The sequence below is a fragment of the Opisthocomus hoazin genome, chromosome 11 (genome assembly GCF_030867145.1).
Source record: "Opisthocomus hoazin isolate bOpiHoa1 chromosome 11, bOpiHoa1.hap1, whole genome shotgun sequence".
Lineage (NCBI taxonomy): Eukaryota > Metazoa > Chordata > Aves > Opisthocomiformes > Opisthocomidae > Opisthocomus > Opisthocomus hoazin.
In genome coordinates this window covers 9129520-9152075 of record NC_134424.1, presented here as the reverse complement: position 1 = coordinate 9152075, position 22556 = coordinate 9129520, and the positions used below count along the sequence as shown (strand labels likewise).

General features: G+C 41.2%; 1 protein-coding gene across 1 annotated transcript in view; it reads left to right on the top strand.

Moving 5' to 3' along the window:
- The window catches only part of PTPRG (protein tyrosine phosphatase receptor type G), a 412574-nt gene that overhangs the window by 265074 nt on the left and 124944 nt on the right, over positions 1–22556 (top strand). Inside the window, exon 5 of the mRNA XM_075432501.1 lies at positions 3281–3376. Coding sequence (XP_075288616.1) covers positions 3281–3376 — 96 coding nt within the window. The remainder of the gene's footprint in view (positions 1–3280; positions 3377–22556) is intronic.

Sequence of the window (22556 nt, the reverse complement as noted above, 5' to 3'; positions counted from 1 at the left end):
TGCTTTCACAAATGACATCATAATAAGATCCAAATTTTCTTTAGATTAAATGTCCCTTTGTTGCATTCTGTACTGCTGCTTTGTATGTACCAGGCAGAGGCAACAGAAGTCATTTATATGCAAAATGCATTATATATTGTATATACAAATGATATAATCTGGAGTAAAAATGAAAATTCTCTGGCATGTTTAGGCCACAAGTACGCGGTGAAATTAATTTTATAGTTAACTGTCTTATTCCTGATTTGTACATAAAGAATGTTATGCCATCCATAGAAAATATTAAATTAAATATCTGCTGATAAATGCATTCAGGATTATGTAAGTTATGTATAAAAGAACAAAAATACATTAGATATATTTGCATTTTATTGTAGATTGGGGGAAAACAGATGAGACTGTATTATGGTAGAGAGCAATATGTGATCGCATAATTAGAACATTGTCACAATACTGATGCTCAGCGGCGTCCAGGTGTGGCTTTATGAGCAGCCTGAACTGTGCAGCTTTGAGGATGTAACTTTACCATCTTCTTAACGTTGTTTTTGCAGAGTATGCATGTGTAAATTATATAATTCCTGGAATTCCTAGGAGATTCTCCTAGGAACTCCTAAAACGTTCCTTCTAGCTGTATGAACACACAAGGAAGCTCCTGTATGACAGATGACGATAATTTTTCATACAAGACAGTTCCCCTTGACTTGATGGATGCAGAGAGAAGAACCACGCTTGCTGGAAAAACACCAGGGAGCAGTGGGAAAATGTTTCAATGTGTATGGTAATCAAGGCAGAGTGTGGTTCTTGATTAGTCTGTGAAATTGCACTGCTGAGATGAGGGATCTGAATTAAGCACTTTTTTACCAAAGCCCTTTGCACTGCTATCCAAAAGTGTATTGTAAAAATTAATTTCCTAAAAATGCCGTGAGCAAAATTGATCCAAAATTATTTTGGCAGATGCTGAACTCACTCACTGATACTTTTCTTCATAAACTCCTATGAGGACTATATAGTGAAGTGTTTTATATAAGGTATACCTAATTTTAGACTTATTTTAAAGGGAAGTAAAATGTAATTTGTGAGAGTTTTGTGAGCTTTTGTCTGTGCTGGCTAAATTGAAGTTTAAGCAATTCTACCTGAAACAAACTGTTTCTAATTTCTGCACCAATGAATAGCTGCACCTCGGTCTGCATTTGTTCAAAGTACGAGTTGTCAGAACCTAGAGGCACCACCAACTTTGTGAGACATTGCCAGCGTCTCTGCATGTGCTGTGAATACACTGGGAATAGGAGGGCCAAAATAGGGGAAGAAAATTGCTTTCAAATTTTATGAAGCTAGAGCGAGTGCCAGACAATTTTTTTTCATTTTTTGTGAGCCATTTGGAGTGTGGTCTTATTTTATCCTCCTGCTGAAAAAAGTGCCTCTACCTCTGAAGAGACTGATCTTCATCTTGGCCTTTTCTCTACAGAGTGATGTTTTATTAGATGTATAGGTACTTTGCCAGTATTGTACATTACAGCCACTATGTACAGTCAGAAGCCTGGGAATCAGCAAATATGAGTAGGAACAGATCTGAGCAAGATAACAGGATATCATCTCATCTGGCAATATACAAGATTTCAGAATATGGGAAAAATACTTGCATTTGTCAATATGGTAGGATTTGTCATGCAGTACAATCTTGGAAAAAAACCAAACAGCCCCAAACAAGTCCTTGGTGCCAGCAGAGCATTTGCCTGCAGACAGACTTGCAGGAGGGAGCGATGGTTATGCGGGCGGTGTGTTGGGTGGCATGGACAGTCTCAGTTAGACCTCACATCTCCATTTAACTTCGTACTGCGTGGCTATTTCTTATCACCTGGTAATGCTGTGAAAAGCCAGAACCAGTCAGGTGATGGGTGATGGGCAGCAGAGAAGCAGGAGTGAATGCGCAGGTTCAGGCCAGTGGCAGAGAAGCCTGATGGGTCCATTCCTGTTTCATAGCCAGGAACGGGTTTTTGTGCTGGAGCCAGTGTGCACGAGTGAACATACACATTGGCCAACTGTACTGCAGCAGTGTTGTCCCACGGACATGCCAGTGCTGGTTTGGATTATGAAATCCATCAGAGAGGGCCCCTGAATGGCCCCAAGAGCAGCCGCTGCAAAGTCCAGTTCTTGTGCTTGGCTGTTACCATCAGGAACATGTTTTTAATTTGTAATGTGTAGAGCACAGGTACAACAAATGTTACCAATACTGAATTTATTCTGTGAAAATGTACACACCTGCATGGTGTTATGTTGAGAAGGGAGTGTTGCACGTTTTGGATGTAAACCAGATGCTGTGGAGCAAATCATGGCTGATGGGGGTAGACTAGCACTCTAGGGATTTCCTTGGGGACGGAGAGGTTGGGCAACTGCTGGAGAAGCAGCCGTGTTAGGGCGGCTGGCAGCAGCGGGAGCTTAGCTAATGCGGTAAAGGGAACAAGAACCTGCAGGAAATTAAGAGCGGCAGCGCCCACGGGCCTCTGCGAGTTGCCCTTACTCACAGCATACGTGTGTTGTAAAGCGGGTTGTTCAGCAGCAGAGTGCGTGAAGGACGCTATTTCTCAGTCACCCTCTACATGTGTAACTCAGACGTTTGTTGTTTTGGGGTGATTGTTGTTCTCACCTGCTTTCACGTTGGGTTTGTCTAATTATTAATATTTATTATTTGTCCTAAAATGACATCAAAATATCTAGTTTTGTCTCACACTTTTTGCCAAGTATGAACACTTTGGAAATACAAGTCATGAAATTTAACTGAAGTCAGGGAGAATTCTGACCCTAACCGATAGTCCTGAATATAAGAGGCTCATAAAAATGCATTGCTACAGAGACAGACTTTTATCTTGCAAACTGCTTTAGGAGTAAAGGATTAACTCTAAACGTTGAAATCCTTTTCAAAAGTTTTCTATGCTTTTTGAGATAAATATGTTTAGCACATTTAACAGAGCAGGAGATGAGCCTGCAATGAGCAAAGAAATGAAGAGATCCTGGCAGAAAGCACGAAGTTTGCCACCTAAACAGACTGGCCATACTTGGGTTTGTTATTAAAATGCATTGCATTAACTCTCTTCCCTAGTTACTGTCCCAGTAGGGCAGTCGTGCTATTAATCAAGATGCTAGTTAAACAATATTGTTCAGCAGAATTCCTTTATCTCAAGTTCGTAACACTGGGTTTACGTACGATGTGTATGCGTTACCTCATTTAAAGCTGTATGAATCAACACTAATGTGATTTTGTTGTTGTTTTTAATTTTTACAGATGCAGATTTACTTCTACAATCCTGATGACTTTGACAGTTTTGGAACAGCAGTTCTAGAAAACAGGGTGGTAGGAGCCATGGCTGTGTTTTTTCAAGTAAGTTTGAAGAGGGGCTATATCCATAAACCAAAGCATTCACCAAGTACTGTTTAATTCATTGAATTGTTTCAAGCTTAATGGATGCATCTGTTTTCTTGTTCCCACCTGTCTAAGTGAAAGATATTTCATATTGTCTAAGTGTGATTTAAAATGTAAATAAGTATATTTAGAAATGTAATGAAAAATTTTGCATGAATTGTTCTGATTTTATAGCTACTTTACAGATGCAGATTGGAGAGCACATTTATCATGGAACTTCCTTTACTGCTGAAGCACATTGCTGGGGTCTCTGGAATACTAACAAACCGACGTGAACTGGTTCCGTTTAGAGAAAACTTAAAATTCAAACATAGCTTGAGAGAAAATTAATCAATAAGTTTCATCAATCTTAGCTGTAGCAGCTTCTTCTAAATCGTCATAGTAACAAGTTCTTGAACAGACCAGGTTTCCGAATGAGTGAATTTATGCATCCCCTTTTTTAAAATGCGTCCTCAAGAGCATGACTGCTCGGTTAGCTCATTTGTTGGTTCGACACGCTCGAGAAACGCGGCGCAGGGTAGAGACGGCTGCTGGAGACGGCTGGCGGGTCAAGCGGCATGGCAGTGGTGTTGAGCAATGTGGGTTTTTTGTCATATTGCATCAGAAATTGAGTTTTTCCTTTGATTCAAGGGTGAATTGAAGAGAGTGAGTTGGAGCAACTCCATACCACCGCACTGTCACAAGCAGAGAAGTGGCTAATGGAGATTTAAAAATATCTCAAGGTGTTGCTCTTTCAAAAGAGAGGAAAGAGGGGAGGGAAGAGCAAGGGAAAGCGCTGGTCCTCTGTGAGGTTCCACACTAGTTTTTACTATGGAAAGAAATGCTTTTACTGTTATCTTTCTGAAGCCAGATAAAAAAGAATATGCAAGTACCCATATGTAAATATCTCCCTTTTTCTTATGATATTGAAGTGACAAGCCTGACTCTCCTGCTCAGATTAAGTAAGGTTGTCTTTTTCCATGTCACCGATTTTGATCAAATGCTTTGATAAGGAGAAAAGGACGGATCCTTGTATTGCATAAATTGCTGTAACTCTGCTGACATCAGGCTAGTGGAAGTAGGCATGTTAAATTCATCACTGTTGAATTCTGAGCACTTCTGTGGCGTTTCATGTTAGGGTAAAGTTGGTGGAGCTGTGATAATTTACAGTGGCATGGCAGGATGATTCCCCAGACTTCTTAATCTTGATGTGCTGAAGGAAGCATTGGGCAAATTGAATTTGGCCTTACAAGGCAGAAGTTTAGAAACAGAACAACCAAAGGCACAGTTCCTTGATTTATAGTGAAGAGCTGCAGATTATGTGCCTGCGCTGTGTCGGAAGGAGCGTGTGTTACGCCATGGTGTGCAATATATGTTGTGGCATCGTCTGTCTGGAATTTAATTTCTAGTTTACCCTGAAGTGCTTCATGTAAACCTTGTGAAGCAGTGCCCCAGGTCGCACCATTTCCTAGTCTGTATGAGACATTTATTCTATAAACGCTGTTTACAGAGGCTCTTAAGATGGTAGTGGGACTGTGTTTTTTATTCCCCACCTGCAAAGCCAGGTGCTGCACTTAACTGTGAGTCCCACTTTGCACAATTCCAAGGGAGCCATTAAACTCACTAAAAATAACCTAAAATAGTCCGTAGTGCTGTTAAAAAAACCATCTTTGATTGCAAGAGACCTCAGGCTCTTTAAGACCACAACCGAGTGTTGTGGTCCCCTCAGGGAAGCAGAAATCTATACTCTTCATCATTTCTAGCCCTGCAGGCCACAGGACATCAGGCTGTAAAGTCTGGATGATGGTGCAGCTGGGCTCCTCTGCTCCAGGAGCCCTCAAATCTGAAGCCATTACTGATAAACAGTCTCTGATCTCTTCCAGAGAGCGGGGCTAAGGTAATTCTTTGGCAAAGTTACCCAGGGACAACCTGTTCTGTGGCTGCAAGGAAATGGTTTTCTTTTTGTTTGGTATTTTTTTCCTTGCCTTTGGGTTGAAATGATAAATCAGTGGCATGCTGTTAAACTTCTGGGTGTATCAGGTCTTCCTTCTGGGTAGTTCTGCTCCAAGATGGAAAGCTGCTGAGAAGATTTGTAGAGCCCAAAGCTTGCGTCCTGGAAGGCCATGTGCTGAATTCTGGCTCGTGTATGTAAACTCGAAAGACTTCAGTGTGGCAACTGCTATTTTGACCATCAGGAGGGTTTTCCAGGGTTTGTCCCACAGAGCTGGAGTTTTTGTACATAGGGTTATTAATGGATGGTGGTAATCCTTTGCCGGTCCATACTGTGTGTGACCAAGGTGCCATTTTAGTTCCCTCAGCTGTCTATCGTGTGCTGGAGCTGGTGAGCCATGACTTGGAAACACCTTTACAGACGGTTTCCATCAGAAATACTTGGTGTTCCTTTAGCCTTGCTCCCTGGGCCACCATGCAGATAAGCTTAACGTGGCTAGTATTTCATGCAGCTAATTTAAAAGCTGTCTTTTAAAACGGATTCTTAGTAATTTTTGATTGAAATGTCCCTAAGATGTTCATGGCCACATTTTGATTGGCGGCTTTGACTATTTGAGTACTGATTTTAGTTTGCTATTTTCCAAAGCTATAATCCTATCTCTAACTCATTTATCTAGCACAGCTTTAAAACATTGTAGCAATAGAGTTCATACTGTTTTTTACAAATACATTAGAAAAATGAATTGTGCATGCTTTTCTACGTAAATATTTTAACACAGAAATTATTGGATAGGATTGCCATTAAGACAAGACTTGGATTTTTGCTAATGCGTTAATGCTGTGTTGGAATGAACGTGTACTGCGCTGACTGAATTTATAGTCTGGCAGGTGTTTTTTGTTTGACTGATGTTCACAAATGTTCCTTTGAAAATCAGGTTCTCCAGTGAGTGAACATTATATTGAACTATATAATTATTGGTGAAACATTAAATAATTAAGAACCCTCTTTCCTCCTTTTTAAATAATTTAACTTGGACTATATAAGAATTTTCCTTACTGAATTCACTGTTTCAAGGGCAATTTCCAGGTAAAGTACGTTGGTTCTGAACTTGGATAATTGAAGCATTTGGAACTTTTTTGTAATTGCTAATTAAATCTATGCTTTTCTCCTTGCTTTCATCATAAACTGTTGATAAATTCTGTTTCTGCTTGCATGCTGCCGGTCAGTTGACCCGACAAATAAAAAAAATTACTATTTAAAATCAGGAAACAATTCTTGCATATACAAACTGCTGTAATTGCTCATCGCTGTATTTCACTGTGGATAGACACTCAGTCTCTCACATAAAAATAGCACTGTGGGGACTCTATAGCAGGTATTCTCAACTTGCGAATTAGAGGAGCTGGTCTGAAATCTCTAGCTGGGCTCTGAAAGCTGATTTCTGCTTTGGAGTACAAGCTGTAAAGTGAGCAGGTATGTTGAGGAAAAGGGTCCCATGGTCCTTGCTCCCTTTTCTGACCATAGCATCACCTCAAGCATTGTGCTGGGGACTGTTGTATGTACAGGGGAGCGCAGCAAATACCAAAGCAACAGATGATTTGGCTCTGCTGAAAATTCCTGCAGGCTTTCATTCTGTAGCTGTGTATTTGGGGCAGAATGAGGTGCCTCGCTGTGCAAAAACCAAATGGCAAACAAACAAAACCTTGCACCATGCCATGATGTTTTCTTCAAAATCCTCTCGCATCCTCACTGAGGCCACAGTGAGTGTAATAGAGGAGCAAGGTGACTTAGGAACCTCTGATCTTTTTAGTTCAAATTATTTCAAAAGCTATTCAGCTGGAACAAGCTGAAAAGGGGAGAAGGGGACTCCAGCCTGCTGGTGTCAGATACAATGGTATTAAAGCCCATAAACATGTTTCACTGAGGGTGGAGGAATCAGTGGGAAAATCGGCTTTTTTCATAAAGTGGGAATATCTGTGGAAAAAAGTCAATAGTTTTCAAGAAGAAGAGGGGATCAGAGTGTTAAAGAGCAATGTGAGTTAAAAAGCTCTTGGTTTTTTGTTGTTAAAGAGAACTCACTTGTTATTTTCTCAAAAATCAAAATCATCTTGAGACAGATGAGGTAATGCCAATGATTTCTCTTTGGCTCCTGACAGGCTTTTCAGCAGAAGACACTATGACCATTCCTGTCGGTATTGGGGTTACTTGGTGTTTCTCAAAGTGACGCTAGTGCTAGTGGAAGATGTTTAACTTCACGTATCCGTTACCTCCCGCCAGCAGTGTCCTCGTGGTCTGCAGCAAAGCCTTCCGGATTGTAGGAATGATAACGCTGCAGTGATGGGACCATCTGCAAGGGCTCGCTGCTTTGGGGACCTCTTAAAAGTTGCCTTGGCCACATGTTGAGACCCACCGATGTGCCAAGACGCGTAGTGGGTCCCAGGCCAGCAGGGCACTGCAGTCTCCATTGAAATGATCCTAACGTGAATGGTTGGTACGCGTGCCTAATTTCAGCCCGTGTAAGGTTCAACTTGTACTTAATGATATTCTGGCTCTGGGCCTTGGTTAATTGTCGGGCTGAGCTGGTTTTGAAGCAAGCCAGGAGAGGAAGTGAAGGCCCAGATCTCTCGCTGATTCCCGAGTCATCTGTTCATATATATACATGTGATACATATTTACAAGTCACATTTGAAATGAGTAGTTACTTGGATTAAATGTATTCAGACATATTGCATGGCTCTGTTTTAACCATCTAACAATATAATTCATTGCACACTTCACTACTTGCTTTATTAAAGCCAAACTTAAATGTGTTCAAAACAAACATATTGCTTTTGCATTTGAAATATTCATCTTTTGGGCCTGCGGTAGATTCATTACAGCAGAGAATGCTTCATTTCTTGATTACTGCTGTGAAAAGACACAATGCTAATTCCCTAAGCACTCATCAAATATTCGATAACTCAGAAATTCAGGAGGAGGTGATGGAATTCTTGTTCCTACAGGGAGGGCATATAAATCTATTTTATTATTTGCAAAGAAAACCATCAGTGATTAGTTACTGTGTCTCAGGTACTCAAACAAATCATCTCTAAAGAAGTTAAAGTAAAAATGAATTTTAAAATAACTTTTAGCAATTCTTTCATCATTAAAATTATCTTCATAATGATGAGTGATGTTGATACCTTGATCACTTAAGAGCTTGAGCAGTGCAGGGCTAGAGTTTTAGGGATAATTAGGTACCTAGCAGCAAATATGCAACTAACGGTATTTTCAAAAGTACAGGGCATGAAAATCAAGGAATTTACAGGTCTTTTTCTGGGATGACATTCTTAATTCTTTTTTCCAATACTAATATTTTTTTACAGTTGAAAAGAATACTGTATAACGCTTTTAACTTAGACGTGTGTTATCTGTGTGTAAATGCCTTTATGTCTGGTATTAACTCATGTATGCAGAGATTTGCTCGTCAGTAAAACAAATAGTAATTGTTGCCTTGCTTTTTGTAAGATTGTTTTGGTAGTAGTTCTTGGTGTGCTTCGTGAAGGCAACTGATAGCTAACTTTCCACAGAGGCCTAAATGAGCTAGATAGAAGAATTCAATGGAACACTGTCAAAGTCATTGAATATTTGGCACAAATACGTGTGTGTTAATATATATTTCTCAAATAACAGATTTCATCTTTTGACTTCCCTAGAAACCTTCTCCCTCCCCTTTTTCCCGCTTTCATTAACTCTTTATGTGTTGTACATCATAACCGAATAAATTTGGTGAGTAAGTGCTTTAAATACAGTAGCTATTGAGAGAACTGTATCTGGTAGGAGACGAGGTTCCCATGTCCCCACCTTGGTTCCTGGCAATTCCCTAATTCCACTTCTCCTTTACTATAATGCTTTTTAAAAAACTGAACAAAACTAGCTGGGTGTTGAACATGAGAATGGAGAGGGAGGTGTGCGCTTTTCCTGAAACATTATATCCACCTACATGAAGCATAATCAGTGTTGCAGTGTTTAGGCAATATCTTAAAGGTGATTTGCAATAGTTCAAATAACATGTCGCATCATTAACATGCAGGGCATCATCCAGAGTCATTGAGAGGCTTTTCATTTATTTTAATAGACTTCAGATACACGTAAAGACCTTAAAATTAAATTACAGTATTAATTCTTTTAATGGTTGCGTTAGAACCCATGGTGTTTTATTAATAGTAGCTTATGAGTAATAAAACTATTATTATTGATTAGCAGTATTATTTAGTAATTAGCACAAGTATTTTTTTTTAATCTTCATAACATGAAAATATGTGCAGGCTAAAGCTTCTTATTCAGTGCCTTTGGAAAGTATAATTTATATTTGTCAAAGTGTATGCGTATGTACTAGTAACTCTCCATGCAACAGAAGACACACAAAGCAATTTGAAAAGTGTCCCTACTCACTGAAGTCCAGTTTCCTAGCATTTTTTAATTGTTGCAGCTGTTCAAAACTATGAGTTGTTACTGATAAAAGCAGTACTAAGGCCTTTAAATAGTTGAAGAATAATAGAGAGATACAAAATGGCTACTCTGACACATAAAGAATGAGCAAATCGGAGTAGGTAGGTATGGTCAATACAGTACTGAGAGTACTTTTTCCTGAGAACCAACTTGTACAATACATGTAATGATGTCGAGTAACATGAAGCATCTCTGGAGCAGAAAAGGAGTCTCCTGATTTTCCAGTAAATAAATGGAGATAAAATTATGAAAAGACAAAAGTGCTTTTGAGTCATGGAGAACTTAAATATAAAATTATGAGAGCTTCTTAGAGTCTGTTAGATTTTTATTTAGTTCAATATGTGAATGGCACTGAACAGCTCCAAAAGTGGTTTCTTTAGCCAAAACATGCACGTTTGGTGTCTAGCAGTAAGTATTTTTGCTGATCTAAAAACTTGCCCTGGAACCCTTTTGACTGGGTGTTGAGTTTGGGTAGAAGACAAAAATTCATGGAAAGTGTCTGTTTCTAAAAAATATATTCTAACTTTCCATTAAAGAAAACAAAATAATTTTTTAAACTAAGTCCAAAATCCAGATTTTTATTTCAGCTTCTGTTGAAAGTTTCATTGGGAAATATGAATATTTTTGAATATTTTATGTAAAAGAAGAAAGAAAGGGGAGAACAGATGGGGAATAGCTCTCTGAGTAAAAAAAAATATATATATATATATAGTTTCAATTTTGGTAATTGTTGAATTTCAAGTGCTTGACGATGAGGCTTTAAATTTATTCTGATCCATACCTTTGTCCTGATTTATCATGTTTCAGATGTTGTTTAATAGTAAAATTGGTGTTTACAGCATATATTTAAAAAAAAAAAAACCCAAAGTTTCTGTAAAAAGGTTCTTCATCCTTTGTTTTAGTACATGAATAGGTAGGCTGACTCTCGAGAGTACTAACCAAACAATTCCTGATGAAGTCTTGAGTTGAACAGAGAAGCTTCAAAAGGTTTTTAGCTGTGGAGCAAGATGCTGTTGTGACATGGACAGGGCTTCATCACTTTCTTGAAGATCCTTGCTTGGAGCAGGTAAGGAAGCGGCAGGCTGCTGGGCTGAGCCCTGGGGCTTCACCGAGTGAGAGCCGCGAGTGCTTTGGGGAACACGAGGAGCCAGGAAGGGGTTAGGGCTGTGAGCCCCGACATGTTCATCGCTCACATGTTGCTGGGCTCACAAAACGAGGACTTTGTTAGTGAGCTGAATTGCGCTGAAGAAACACTGACCCTTTCACATGTGGGGGTTTTTTTACCAGATAATCTTCAGTACTCCAAATGTTCTGTCCATTGACAGCAGCACTGATACACACCTTTGCTGCTGGGGTCACTGTGCAGAGCCTGGGCTCCTGGTAATCCCTTATTTCAAATCAAAGACGAGCAAAGTTTGTCTTGATTGGCAGGGTACTGTGTGTTCAGGCTTTCTTCTTCATGTGGCTGTACATTTGTCATGGTTTATGCACGAGAAAGAGCCCAGTCTAGGCTGAATCTCGGGCTGCGAAGAGCAGAGGTGTTCACACAGCAGCCTGAACATCCTGAGCAGGCGGGCTTGGAGGAAGGAGGTACAAACGCGTGAGCAAAAGTGGGGGCTGGATGTGGAGGCAGACAGACTGACAGGGCGGCTGAAACAGATCGTTCTTGGAAGCAAACACATCGTTCCGCTTCTGCTTGCCTGTGTTCTGCCAAGAGGCATTTGCAGTCTCTAGATCATGATGGCTGCAACCTGCTGTGTTGAAACTTTTCTATCCACAGGCTGACTGTGCAGTGTAGAAAGATAATCTACCTTATGTGCACTTATCTTCTTCAGTGCCCAAGCAATCATCTTCCTTTCCCTTCTTCTTTTCAGCTCTGTGAACTCGTTCATGGTATTTTCCAATACAGCAGAGGCGCAGGAAGCCAGATTTTATGTCAGATGACCTTCAAAATGCAATACTTTCAATTAAAGCCTTTTTGTTAGGTGGAGTTTTAAAGAATATGGGCTGTACAGAAAGCGGTGTCGTGGAGTTCTTTCTACAGTGCAGAGCGATGTATCAGAATGCACAGAGTGTCTTTGACTTTTATTTTGCTTTTAATCTCAGATATATCTAGAGAAGTGCAATTTCCAAAGTGTCTGAAAAAAACTCTAATTGAAGGTAAAATTTAGGTGCTTTTTTTCTTTTTTCCAAATGCACTGTAAATGCTTTCTTAACGGCAAAGTCAGAGATCATAACTTGTGCCGTAGCTGCTCTGGTTTGGATGCGGTGGCAAGGAGGGTGGCTAACAACAGCGATGGGTTGTCGAGTGATTTTTGCTTTTTGTGATAAATCACAGTCCATTGCGCCGATTTCTTTAATGGAAACATCACAATTATTGATGCTAGGAAGGAACTGTGAATTTTCTTGCTGTTGAAAGGACTCGGACTACAAATTTGAAAAACACTCTTTGTATATTTTATGGGGTCCCGCCTCAATATCTGGAGCTATCTGTCATAAACACTAATGAGAGCTGGTTGTGTGCATTGCATGGGGGATAGATCTCTGCGTTCATTTGAATGTCAGGATCACTATCTTTCAGTTTACAGCATTATAATGTTTTTTACTTGCAGCTTTTTTGCTTTTCCAGTGCTTCTTAATTGATTAATGTATTATGATTAATCCCAAGTGGGATACCATTATTAACTTGCTTCATTAAATTACATACCGATTTGTTAGCCTTAATGCTCATAATTGTCCCTGTATATTTTAGTGTTTTTATTTTAATAACTTGCCCAAAGAACTCAATCAGCATGCGTTTGTGTATTCTTTTTCCTCCCTTTCCTTCCTCTCACCCTTGATGTTCAAAAGTCGAGTCAGTTTAGGAATATTTATAGTGTCTAATGTCAGCATCTTAAACACAGTAATTTACTTCTCTGTGATTTAAAAATATCCTGTCTTAAAAAAACCAAAAATCACTTTTGTAGCCATGCCATAAAAATCTTTAAATTGATAGAAAAATATCTTGTAGAGTTTTCATTACCAGACTCCTGAAAATGTTAGATGTCTCATACGTAAAAATTACAGCCGTCAGTCTATAATCTCACCCCCTCTGTGGTTCAGGAAGATTGATACTCAGGAAGCCAGCTGATTATAACCATTAGGCTAAAAAAACAAATTAGTTCCCTAACTACAGTAATGCTTTTTGCATTTTACTCTGGCATGCTTTGTGGATGCGTCACTTTCTCAACCATCACAAAGCAGAAGCTAGAGCTGGATGCCATGGGAGCTGGGTCAACGTGGAGGGACCCCCACTCCATCACTCGCCTGTTGTCTGCTTTCGGGAAGGGATGACAGCCCCGTGTAGAGTCTCTCTTTGTGTTTTTGAGCATTGAGAAGCCGCTGAACGTGGCTTGTTTTCTTTGCTGCAAGTACCTTTTCTCCTCTCTGTGATAGCAGTGATTGCTTCATCCCCTTCCTTCTTATATGTTCCAAATCTGGTGCATTTGGACTGGACCTTTTTTGTTTAAGAAAAAGAGAGAGAAGCTAGAAATAAAGCATCTATTTTTTGCTGTCCAAGTCTTCAGAGAGTTTTGCTAGAAGTAATCTTAGTTACAGAATCAAAGGAGATGTAAAGCTGTATGTTCATCTCCTTTCCTTTCTCCTCTCTCCCAAACACAGCAGCTGCCTCTGATAAGTCCCTGTTTTCTCCCGTTGTTGAACATCCAGCCTGAATTCCAGGAAGAGAATTTTTTATGCCTGTCTGCCTACCTCTTTTTTTAGATTTAAGTCAATTTCTTTTTCTGCAAAAACCATGCTCTGTAGCCATCCAGGACTCATACCTCGTTTCTCTCTCAGAGCACTAATGAAGTATATTACATGTAGTTTACATTCGTGGGACATAGATGGAGGAATCTAACACTTCAATCAGGAAACTCCAGCTCTTCAGTCCACATGTTGCCCAGTTGTGCAGGCTTTCGCACAGGATTTGTGTACTCATTAGAAAAATTGCACTTGTTTTCATCCTCTGTATCTTCCATGAAGACTGTAGAGTCTTCATATGTCTCTGGTTACCAGTTAGTGTTATGGCACATTTTAAGTGAAGGTGGGCACAGGATCTATTCATAAATGATTGCCTAGTCTCACTTTGTGCCATAAAAGAGAGATTGGTTGTAAAGTCTGAATATATAAAATAGATGGGTAAAATTGGGGCTTCCTTTGCCTTTAGATCTTCTGGCTCAGATGAAAAAGTTATTCTTATTAAATTTAAGCTGTTCTGCCTGAAGAATTATTACTGTAGTTCTCAGATGTAACAGTGCCAAGTTTCTCCTAGTACTGGCAATAATAAACAGTGCAAGCTTCAGACAGAATTTCCTGGGTAGCATACCAAATGTTCTAGAAAACCTTCTCGGACAGCAGCTAATACATTTTTAATACAAATAAAACATAATTCTTTAGTCTCGTTTCAGTTTGATCCCTCAGGTGGAAAAAGTATACTGACCATGCATAATTTATGTATTTGTTTGAAGTGTTTACCCAGATACTCCATTCACAAAGTCTCTTTTTGTTAATAGGTTGCTGTGAGATGTAAGAATCACTTAGGGCTCACTTTGTACAAATAAATGGAACGTGTCATTTTTGTACAGCCAGTGAGGTGGTTATGTAGCCATCCCAATTCAGCCTTCATCTGCACTGACCCCTCCATCCGTCCTTAGCCAAGTCACAGAACAGGTCCGGCTGAAATATCGGTGTTTTTTCCAACTTGTATGTGATGTGGAAGCATGGAAGCATGCAAGGGAGGGAAGAGCAGCAGTTGGGAGCAGAGGGTGTTGCCTACCCCTTTCGGGGACAGCATGGGCTGGTGTCAGGTTGATGTGTCCATGTAAGCACCACCCCGGTTATTACCAATGATATGTGTGGTTTCTTCTATAATTCCTGTGCGTTACGCATGATGCAGAGCGAGCATGCAGGGAAATATCCCTCAGTAATCTAATTATAATCTATCCTAAATTACTGTAAATCCAGTGTTACAGGTTACTGCCAGAGGGTCGAATTGTTGCTGGTTTTTGTCATCTGTCATTTCTCTGCTGCAGGACAACTGCGGGAGAGATGGTTATCGAGCGTTTTCTGAGCTGGTGGTTTTCTTTCTGGTGGTCAAAGAAAGGCAATGAAAGTAAATCAGTCTAGTCTGCTCCCTTTCTTTATGTCTTTGTACAGAGGTAGATGTTTGTTTGTATGTATGGGTGATGGCTGAACTGATAAGGCTGATGGCATATCACCCCCCAAAATAATTCTGCAGCCGCGATGGCGGCTTGCCCAGAGCAATCCTTGTATCTGATGTTTTACCTCCTGTGAATCTAAATCAGAAATCCTCAAGTTCGTATGGTGGAGATGAGGGTGTGTAAACCTGGGAACCCTTTTACAGTATAATTTTAGTAGCTTTCAGACGTACCTTCCACATCCGAGATTCACTGGAAACCACACTAATATGGCTGAAGTAAATGGTCCCAGTTTGAATAATATTAAACCCCACTTTGTTGTAACTTCAGGCATGCTTGTATCAGAGTTCCCAGAACACAACGAACGAAGAAGCTGGGATGTGCTTTTATGCACATTAAGCTCTACTGGAGATAGATGAGAGTCAAGAATGCCAATCGCCATCTTATTCTATGCTGAAAATTGAAATATGTGTTAAATAAAGATTGCTTAAATCTGTTTACAGCACCTCTGAACAGTGAGTTTTCAGAGGCTTGCAAGATGGAGCAGGATTTTTTCTATGAGCTTATGGTGTTTGCAAGTGTTTCACAGCTCTGAGAGCACAGAGAAGCCAAAGAAAAGCTGCCTGGCTGATACCTTCAGAAAAGTATTTAGCTGCTGATTGTAACTGTACCCTTTCTGCACATCAAAAATGCATTGTAACGTAGTCATTATCAAGAGTAAAGAGGCTTTCTGAAAGAAGCTGTTGGTTTTGCAACATCTGTACTGTATCAGATGAGGTCTCACTGGAGATGTGGCACACTGTTGTTCATGAGTAAAGTAAAATGATGCACCACATTAGAAAGTTGCTTGGTTATTAGAAAGCTGAGTGTTGCTTCTGATAAAATGGATTTTTTCAGCATAAAATTCATCTTTACTTTCTGCAAGAATATTGCTAAAAGAGATTAACTTTGGATCTTGATATATTTTATAGTGTGTCTCGTTATTTTAAGGCTGTAAATATATTAGCTGATCTGTAAGCTTCACTTAAGTTACTGCTTTCTGGGTTTTTGAAGAAATAGGATCAAGTTATGCTGGAATCAGGATGATTGAATTAAATCACCACTTTTGGTATTTATTTTCCCTCGGGATCATGCTACCAGATCAATATTTAAAACAGCTTTATGGGTATGTATTAAAGCTCCATAACCCTAACAGCTAAGCGAGTAATTTTTTTGTGTGTATTTTATCTGTGGTTTGTATGGTATTATGCACATGCCTGTGTATTAGAAGCAGTCAACATAAAATTATTTTCTTACTCCTTGCTTCCCCCTGCCTACCTTACCACCTGACAAACCTTCTTTATCGCATCTAGATTCTATAAAAACATCTAACATAATTTGAAATGCTCTTGTGTGAAACATGATTAGACTGCATCAATCACTTTTCGAAGATGTTTTTTTTTCCTGCATTTTGTATTCTAAACTGCTAAAACCACGTGCTTTTCTATCCTGCTGCATTTTGTGGAAGACACGAGCAGACAGATAGTTCCCCATCTTGGGTGAACCAGTTTTGTAAAGTACTCTCCCAAAGTGCATACCAGTCAAATTAAAATTTTGGTTAACATTTTGGAATGCTCTCCTCTTGCCAACTCATTACCAGTGATATGGCTAAGCAAACTGTTGCCTTCTGCTACTCCAGATATCTACAGAGATTTATTACATTTCAGCTAATCAGCTTACCTTCTCTAATAGCAAGCGGCCCACCCCGCCTTATGGCTAGACGTGTCTCTTCTCATAACTTGGACAGAGAATTGAAGGCCGGAAGTAAAGCTGGCTTTTAAACCTGTCTAGGTAGAGCTGTCTGATGGTCCTCGTTTTGTGGATGGCAACATCCATAATTTCTGAGTCTGAACTCGCTTGTTATTTAGACCTGCTTTGGCGCTACCCCTCAGGGCGATACCAATACCCCACTGTGGACAGATGGTGGTGGGAGAGGGCGGCGATGCCGGGGGGGGGGGGGGCGGCGGAGTTGATGCCTGGGGACGTGGCACCACCTCGGTGTGCGGCAGGGCTGTACGGGCACTCGGGTGTTAGAGAAACTTGGTCTGTGCATGCAGTACAGCTGGCTGCTACCACACCCGTCTAGTTGAGTTGCTGAAAGGCTATATAAATTCATGCTGAGCTGTGGAGATTATCTCTGTCAGCTGTTCTTGTGTCAGAAGCAATTTTTTTTTTAATGCTGCATTTATGTCGTAAGTGCCCAGCTTATGCCTGCCTTTTAGGAAATACCCTCTTTCTTCCTTCATTGCTGCTTACATTGCATCTGAGGCACATAATTAGTGTCTTACTCCTAAATGCAGAAGACTTTTTTTATACCTTCCTTATCATCCCATATATTAAAATGTTTGCTGCCCCCCTTAAATATGAGTGTAGACAGAGCTGCAAATGCAGGTGCGTCCTACCAGTGCGCTGGGGTTACAGGTCAGTCTGCAGAGAACGTGGGGTGCTACGGCATCAGGCTTTCCAGCTCTGGTGCTTGCTGCCGTTAGCTCTGGAAACCCTCTCATCCTCACAGCAGCCGTTGGTGCAGTGCTTCTCGAAGGGGGGTTACAGCTGGGCTGGAGTTCAAACCAGGCTGGGTCTCAGGCATTTGGGGAGAGCTGCCTGTGCAGCCTGGCAGTGAACGTGTCCCTCTGTGCCAGCCCTCAGAGGATTGCCCTTACGGAGCACTGGCTTTTCAGCTCGCTCCATACCAGCTCAAGCAGGGAAAAGCCCAGTGCAGGTTGTGGTGTCAGTCGCAGGTGGTCATATGAGGGTGGTGCCGTGCAGCCTGCCAGGGTCTGAGAAGAGAAGAAAGAAACTTTTCTGGAGGTGGATACCAAAGCTGGGGTCCTGGCAAAGCATGCACCAGGAGCCCAGGTGGTCAAGCTGACTGGCCACAGCGTTGGTGGTAGGATCATAACCAGTGTACGTGTTCTGTGGACACCCGGGAGTTAAAGCACTGGGGTGTGAACAGAAGAGGTTAAAAAGAAGGATGTAAACACCTCCAGTTAACAGGCAGATTCTCTGGCAAGTCGATTCAGAGAGTGTGTGAGAGGAGAAGAGACGGAAGACTCTTCCTGAGAGCGTTCCTGTGTGCACGCACTTGCAGGAAGCATCTTCACTACTCTGGGTCAGACTAGACTTGTTCAAAGAGCACCTTTTGTGCTAACCATGTTTTAAGTTTTGTTTTAAATTGTATTCAGTTGCATTTTATTTCTTCTCTTGTACTTTTCCCTGAGATTTTGAGTTCCTGGCAATTTTGATGTTATATCCTGTGTAGGAGGAGGGCTTCCTGACCACAGACAGAGCTTGAAAACCCCCTCCATAGATGGGTCATGCTCCACAGGAGCACCAGAAAGCTGTAAGAAGCCCATGGAGCAGAGACATGAAGGCTAGAGCATCCTGAGGAGTTCTGTGGCTTTAAGACTATCACCTACTCACAGTGATTGAATAGCATTCACTTTGCCACTGCTGAAATGTAGAACATCTTGAAACAAGCATACATGTCATGTTAGTTTTTGTATTTCTTTGTATTTCAAGAGGAAGAGACTGCTGCCACAAACTGAATGTTTCCCAGGCTTTTAATGCACTTGTATTCTAAGTGCTTTTTTTCTGCACAATAATTTCCCCATTTTCTCTAAACACAAGCCATGATACTTGTTGAAATGTTTTTGTGAGGAACTGAGTGAGTTGTTGGGTCATTCTAACCAAGTGAAAAATAAACAGCTTGACATATGATCCTCAGTGTTGTGTGTAGTGTTACATCAGGTGAAATAGGGGAGTTTTGAGCTGTACTTTTGTTGCTGCAGGAACTTGAGTAGCTTAGAAGCAGCTGAGGAGAAAATTGCAGGCCACATCCTGCCACTCTGAATTCAATGGCTTGAGAGTAACTGAGATGAGGGACGGGACTGGCTCATCTCACCAGCTTCCCAGAGCTCTACTGCTATGACTGCCCTGCTGCTGGTACCCACCCTGGCTCAAGGGTGGGGCTCTTGGTGCCCCTGCACTTCATGTCCGCTGGCTATGGAGTCCTGCTGTTGATGTCCTTGGCACCCTGTCTGCTGGCCTCCATGTTTCCCCTGGATGAGCCCACTCACCACCCTCAGTAGCCGAGGCTACTTCTTTTCCTTCTCTCCATGAAAGGCATCCAAGTGGGGGTGGAAGGGTACAGGGGCTTCCTTGGTGGTGCAGGAGGCAAGGGGTGGAGAGGAGGAGGTGGCAGAGCCATGCGAGGGTGCTCAGGGGGGTATGTGGAACAGTTTGGGAAGGGAGGATGCTGTAGCGTTGGAGGAGACAAAAACAGCTCACTGGGTGGGAAGAGAGAGCGAGGAGGATGTGGCAGGTGGGCGACTGAAGAGGGAGGCAGCTCAGAAATGAGAGCGGAGGCAGGAGTGAGGAAACTGAGGATTAGCTGGTGCTTTCCGCCTTAGGTACTGCAAGCATTGAACTGTGCAAGTTCATAGCATTTTGCAAAGCTGCACAGATCTGCAAGAACTTAAAAGATGCTGAAAATTTACAAAAGATAAATAAAAAAGAAAGAACTTGCTTGAAAGAGAATTGCAAATACAGAAATGTAGCACAGTTGACAAATTTGCTTGTCCGCTTGTGCCAGAAAGCTATTAATGAACACCACTGGTCTAACATTGGGTTCTTGTACTGCAAAGGTGCCCGAGAGCCCTTCCAGCCCATGGCTGCTGTGTTAGATGCACGGAATTTGCTGTAGCAAAAACTCCTGCAGCAGCTTCGCTAGAGCAGTTCATACCAACCTCCTTGAAAATGAAGCAGAAGGAACAGTAAGCAAACTATGTTGGAGTTTGATGTTTCAAAGCAGGAGAGAAAAATTCTGCCCTACAACAATTTGCTTTCACTGGATTTCTAATTTAATTGTGAACTGAGGTGTGGTTGTCATTGGGGAAGTGGCTGTGTAACTTAATTGACATTTCTGCATCCTTTGTGTTTGTGACTCATAGATGCTGGCTTGAGTCATCTTGTACTGGCGGGCTGGAAGGAGCCGCCGCTGTTGTGGGGAAGTGAGCCGAGGGCACTGTTGGGAGAGAGAAAAATGAGGACTTTTCATGTAGAATGAATGAAAGATGATGGGAAGCTGAGACGACTCCTTTTCTTCATTTTAAAGGGGTGACTGTTGTGACCTCTCTCACCAAAATCCTTTGTGTTGGCTGGAAGAGAGGGAAAAGGCTGGAAATCTCTGCTGCATCCTAGGCAAGGTTAGCTGGAGCAATTAAATTACAAACCCCTGCAAAATGCTGGGGTTCCAGATGCTCATCTGAACTGTTCTCTTCCACCCTTTGCATTTTGCCCAGCACATTTTATTTTCTTGTTTAGCCACCAGATTTCATTGTTCTACTTTCTAAAAAAACAACTGAAGATATTTTTTTTCTCTGTTGCATGCATTTGCACCAAATTCAAGCCAGAAGCAGACGAAAATGAAAGCTCGCTTCCATTCTTGGTTTTGTAGTTGAGAGTTTAGCCTCTCCAAATGTGTGAAGCTGTGTATCAAAGAGTGGGTGTTGTGGGATGGTCTGGCTGTAGTGCTCGTTGTATTTTTTTCATTACACCATTCCATTTTCCTCCTTGCTTAGGTCAAAATGGTTATTTTTAGCTAAACAGTCTCGTAAATTGGGCGGATTGTGGAAATTCTAAGAGAGACCCATCTCCTTTTTTTTTTTTTCCTTCTTTTTCCTTTTTTTTTTTCTTTAACTCAGGTGGTGAGAAGAGTTTATAACTGATGGCGGTTTTTATAAAATAGCCTCCATCCTGATAAAATGTTACCCCCTGGTGTGTCATTTTTCCAGCTGAACTGCTGGTAGGATTGAGAGATCTTGCACACTGCTGCTTAAATAAGTAGACTACATGCTGTATGAAGAAATCATATTATTTTCTCAAAGGAGAACAAGTAGGCTCAGTGCACCAAAATTGCTTTAAATAAACTTGCAGCTACTCTAGCCTTTTTTGGCGCAGCTGCAGATGGTACAGTCTATCAATCAAGCTTTCCCGGCTTTGAGAATCTGCCACGGAAGCTGTCTCTCCTCTGTGTTGCAGTTACATTTTTGTCTTTTACAGAGCTCTGTATCTTAGATGTTCTGTTGCTACTAATCAGATTGTGCTTTTGGGCTGTAGATATCTTTTGTTTTTCCTCAGATATATGTGTATTAAGATATTTCAATAATTTGTTAATTGAATGTGCTATTCACTTGCAGTAAATTAGCTGCATCGTGCTTTCGAAGTGGCAGAATACTTTGGGGAAATTAACGCCTACCTTATCAATGGAGTGAGTCAAAGTTTGGGCAAACGAGTGGCTTACAAAAAGAAAGGAAAATACATTGCTGGCTGTTTCTTACCATCCTGGTGGTTGCAAATCTTGTGCTAGTGAATGGAGGTAATGCTTTGGGGGGAGGCTGCGAAGTCTCCCTCAGCGGAGCGAGCTGATCAGTCAGCTGCCAGCACGTGTACAACACACGATCAATGTTTCTATCCGCTAACAAAGAAACTCATTGTGCGCAAACACAGTGTACTCTGAGCTGAGTTATTAAGCAGTACTGAACTCCACCTTTGCGTTTTGTGCTCCTCCTTTTCTTGAGACAGCCTCTTATGTGAATGTGTTGCCTTGCGACTTGCTGATGCAAATTCAGTTGTACGTTCTTCTGAGGTAGCCTGTGCTGCCCGTTGCTGTTTTTATGGCACTGGTATTTCAGCCAGCCTTTGGTGTAAGACTGACTATTTGTGCTTCTTGTATATTCAAGCATCCCTTCTGGACGTAATAAAAGTGGAAGTTGCTGATCTGTAACCTAGGTTGTCCCGTCCCTATCCCAGGATGTCTGTAGCTAACTCAGGTCCAGAGGCAGCCAGTACGAAGCAGAGAAGGTGAGCTAAGGCTGAGAGGAGCTGTGGTTGCAAGCAGCTGCATTGCACTCAGTCAAAGATGAGGGACAGCCGGAACACCTGACCACAAAGGCAGTTCAATAGCTTTTAAAACTATTTTAGGACTTTAAAAAAAAAGGGGGGGGGGACACGACACTGCAGCCTACTCTTTGGCACTGCTGGTTAATATCTCACTGTAGATACCCTCCAAATCTGTGATGAAATATGAAGTTAATACATCACTAGCAAGCTTTCAGTCAGAATGATGTATTATTCAAAGTGGAATTAGCTAGAAGGATCAATGCACACCCATTACTCTATTTAAAATAATCATTGGAAGACTCATTAACTTTTTTCCCCACTCTTTTCGAACAACAGGAACATCCCCTCCACCAGTGCATGCACCTTTAGGACTTCAGTGTATTTTCATTCATAACAAGATTAGTAACACCTGAAGGCCAAAACCCAGATTTAACTCGACAGAATTTGCCTTCAAATCATTGAACCTGAAACCAGTTGCTGTAGGCAGAGGCGAACTCAGCTTTAATGTACATTTTTAAAAAATCAAAGGTCGTGGCGATATCTGTGTGAAATAGTGCGTGTCCAGCGTAAGGTTCAG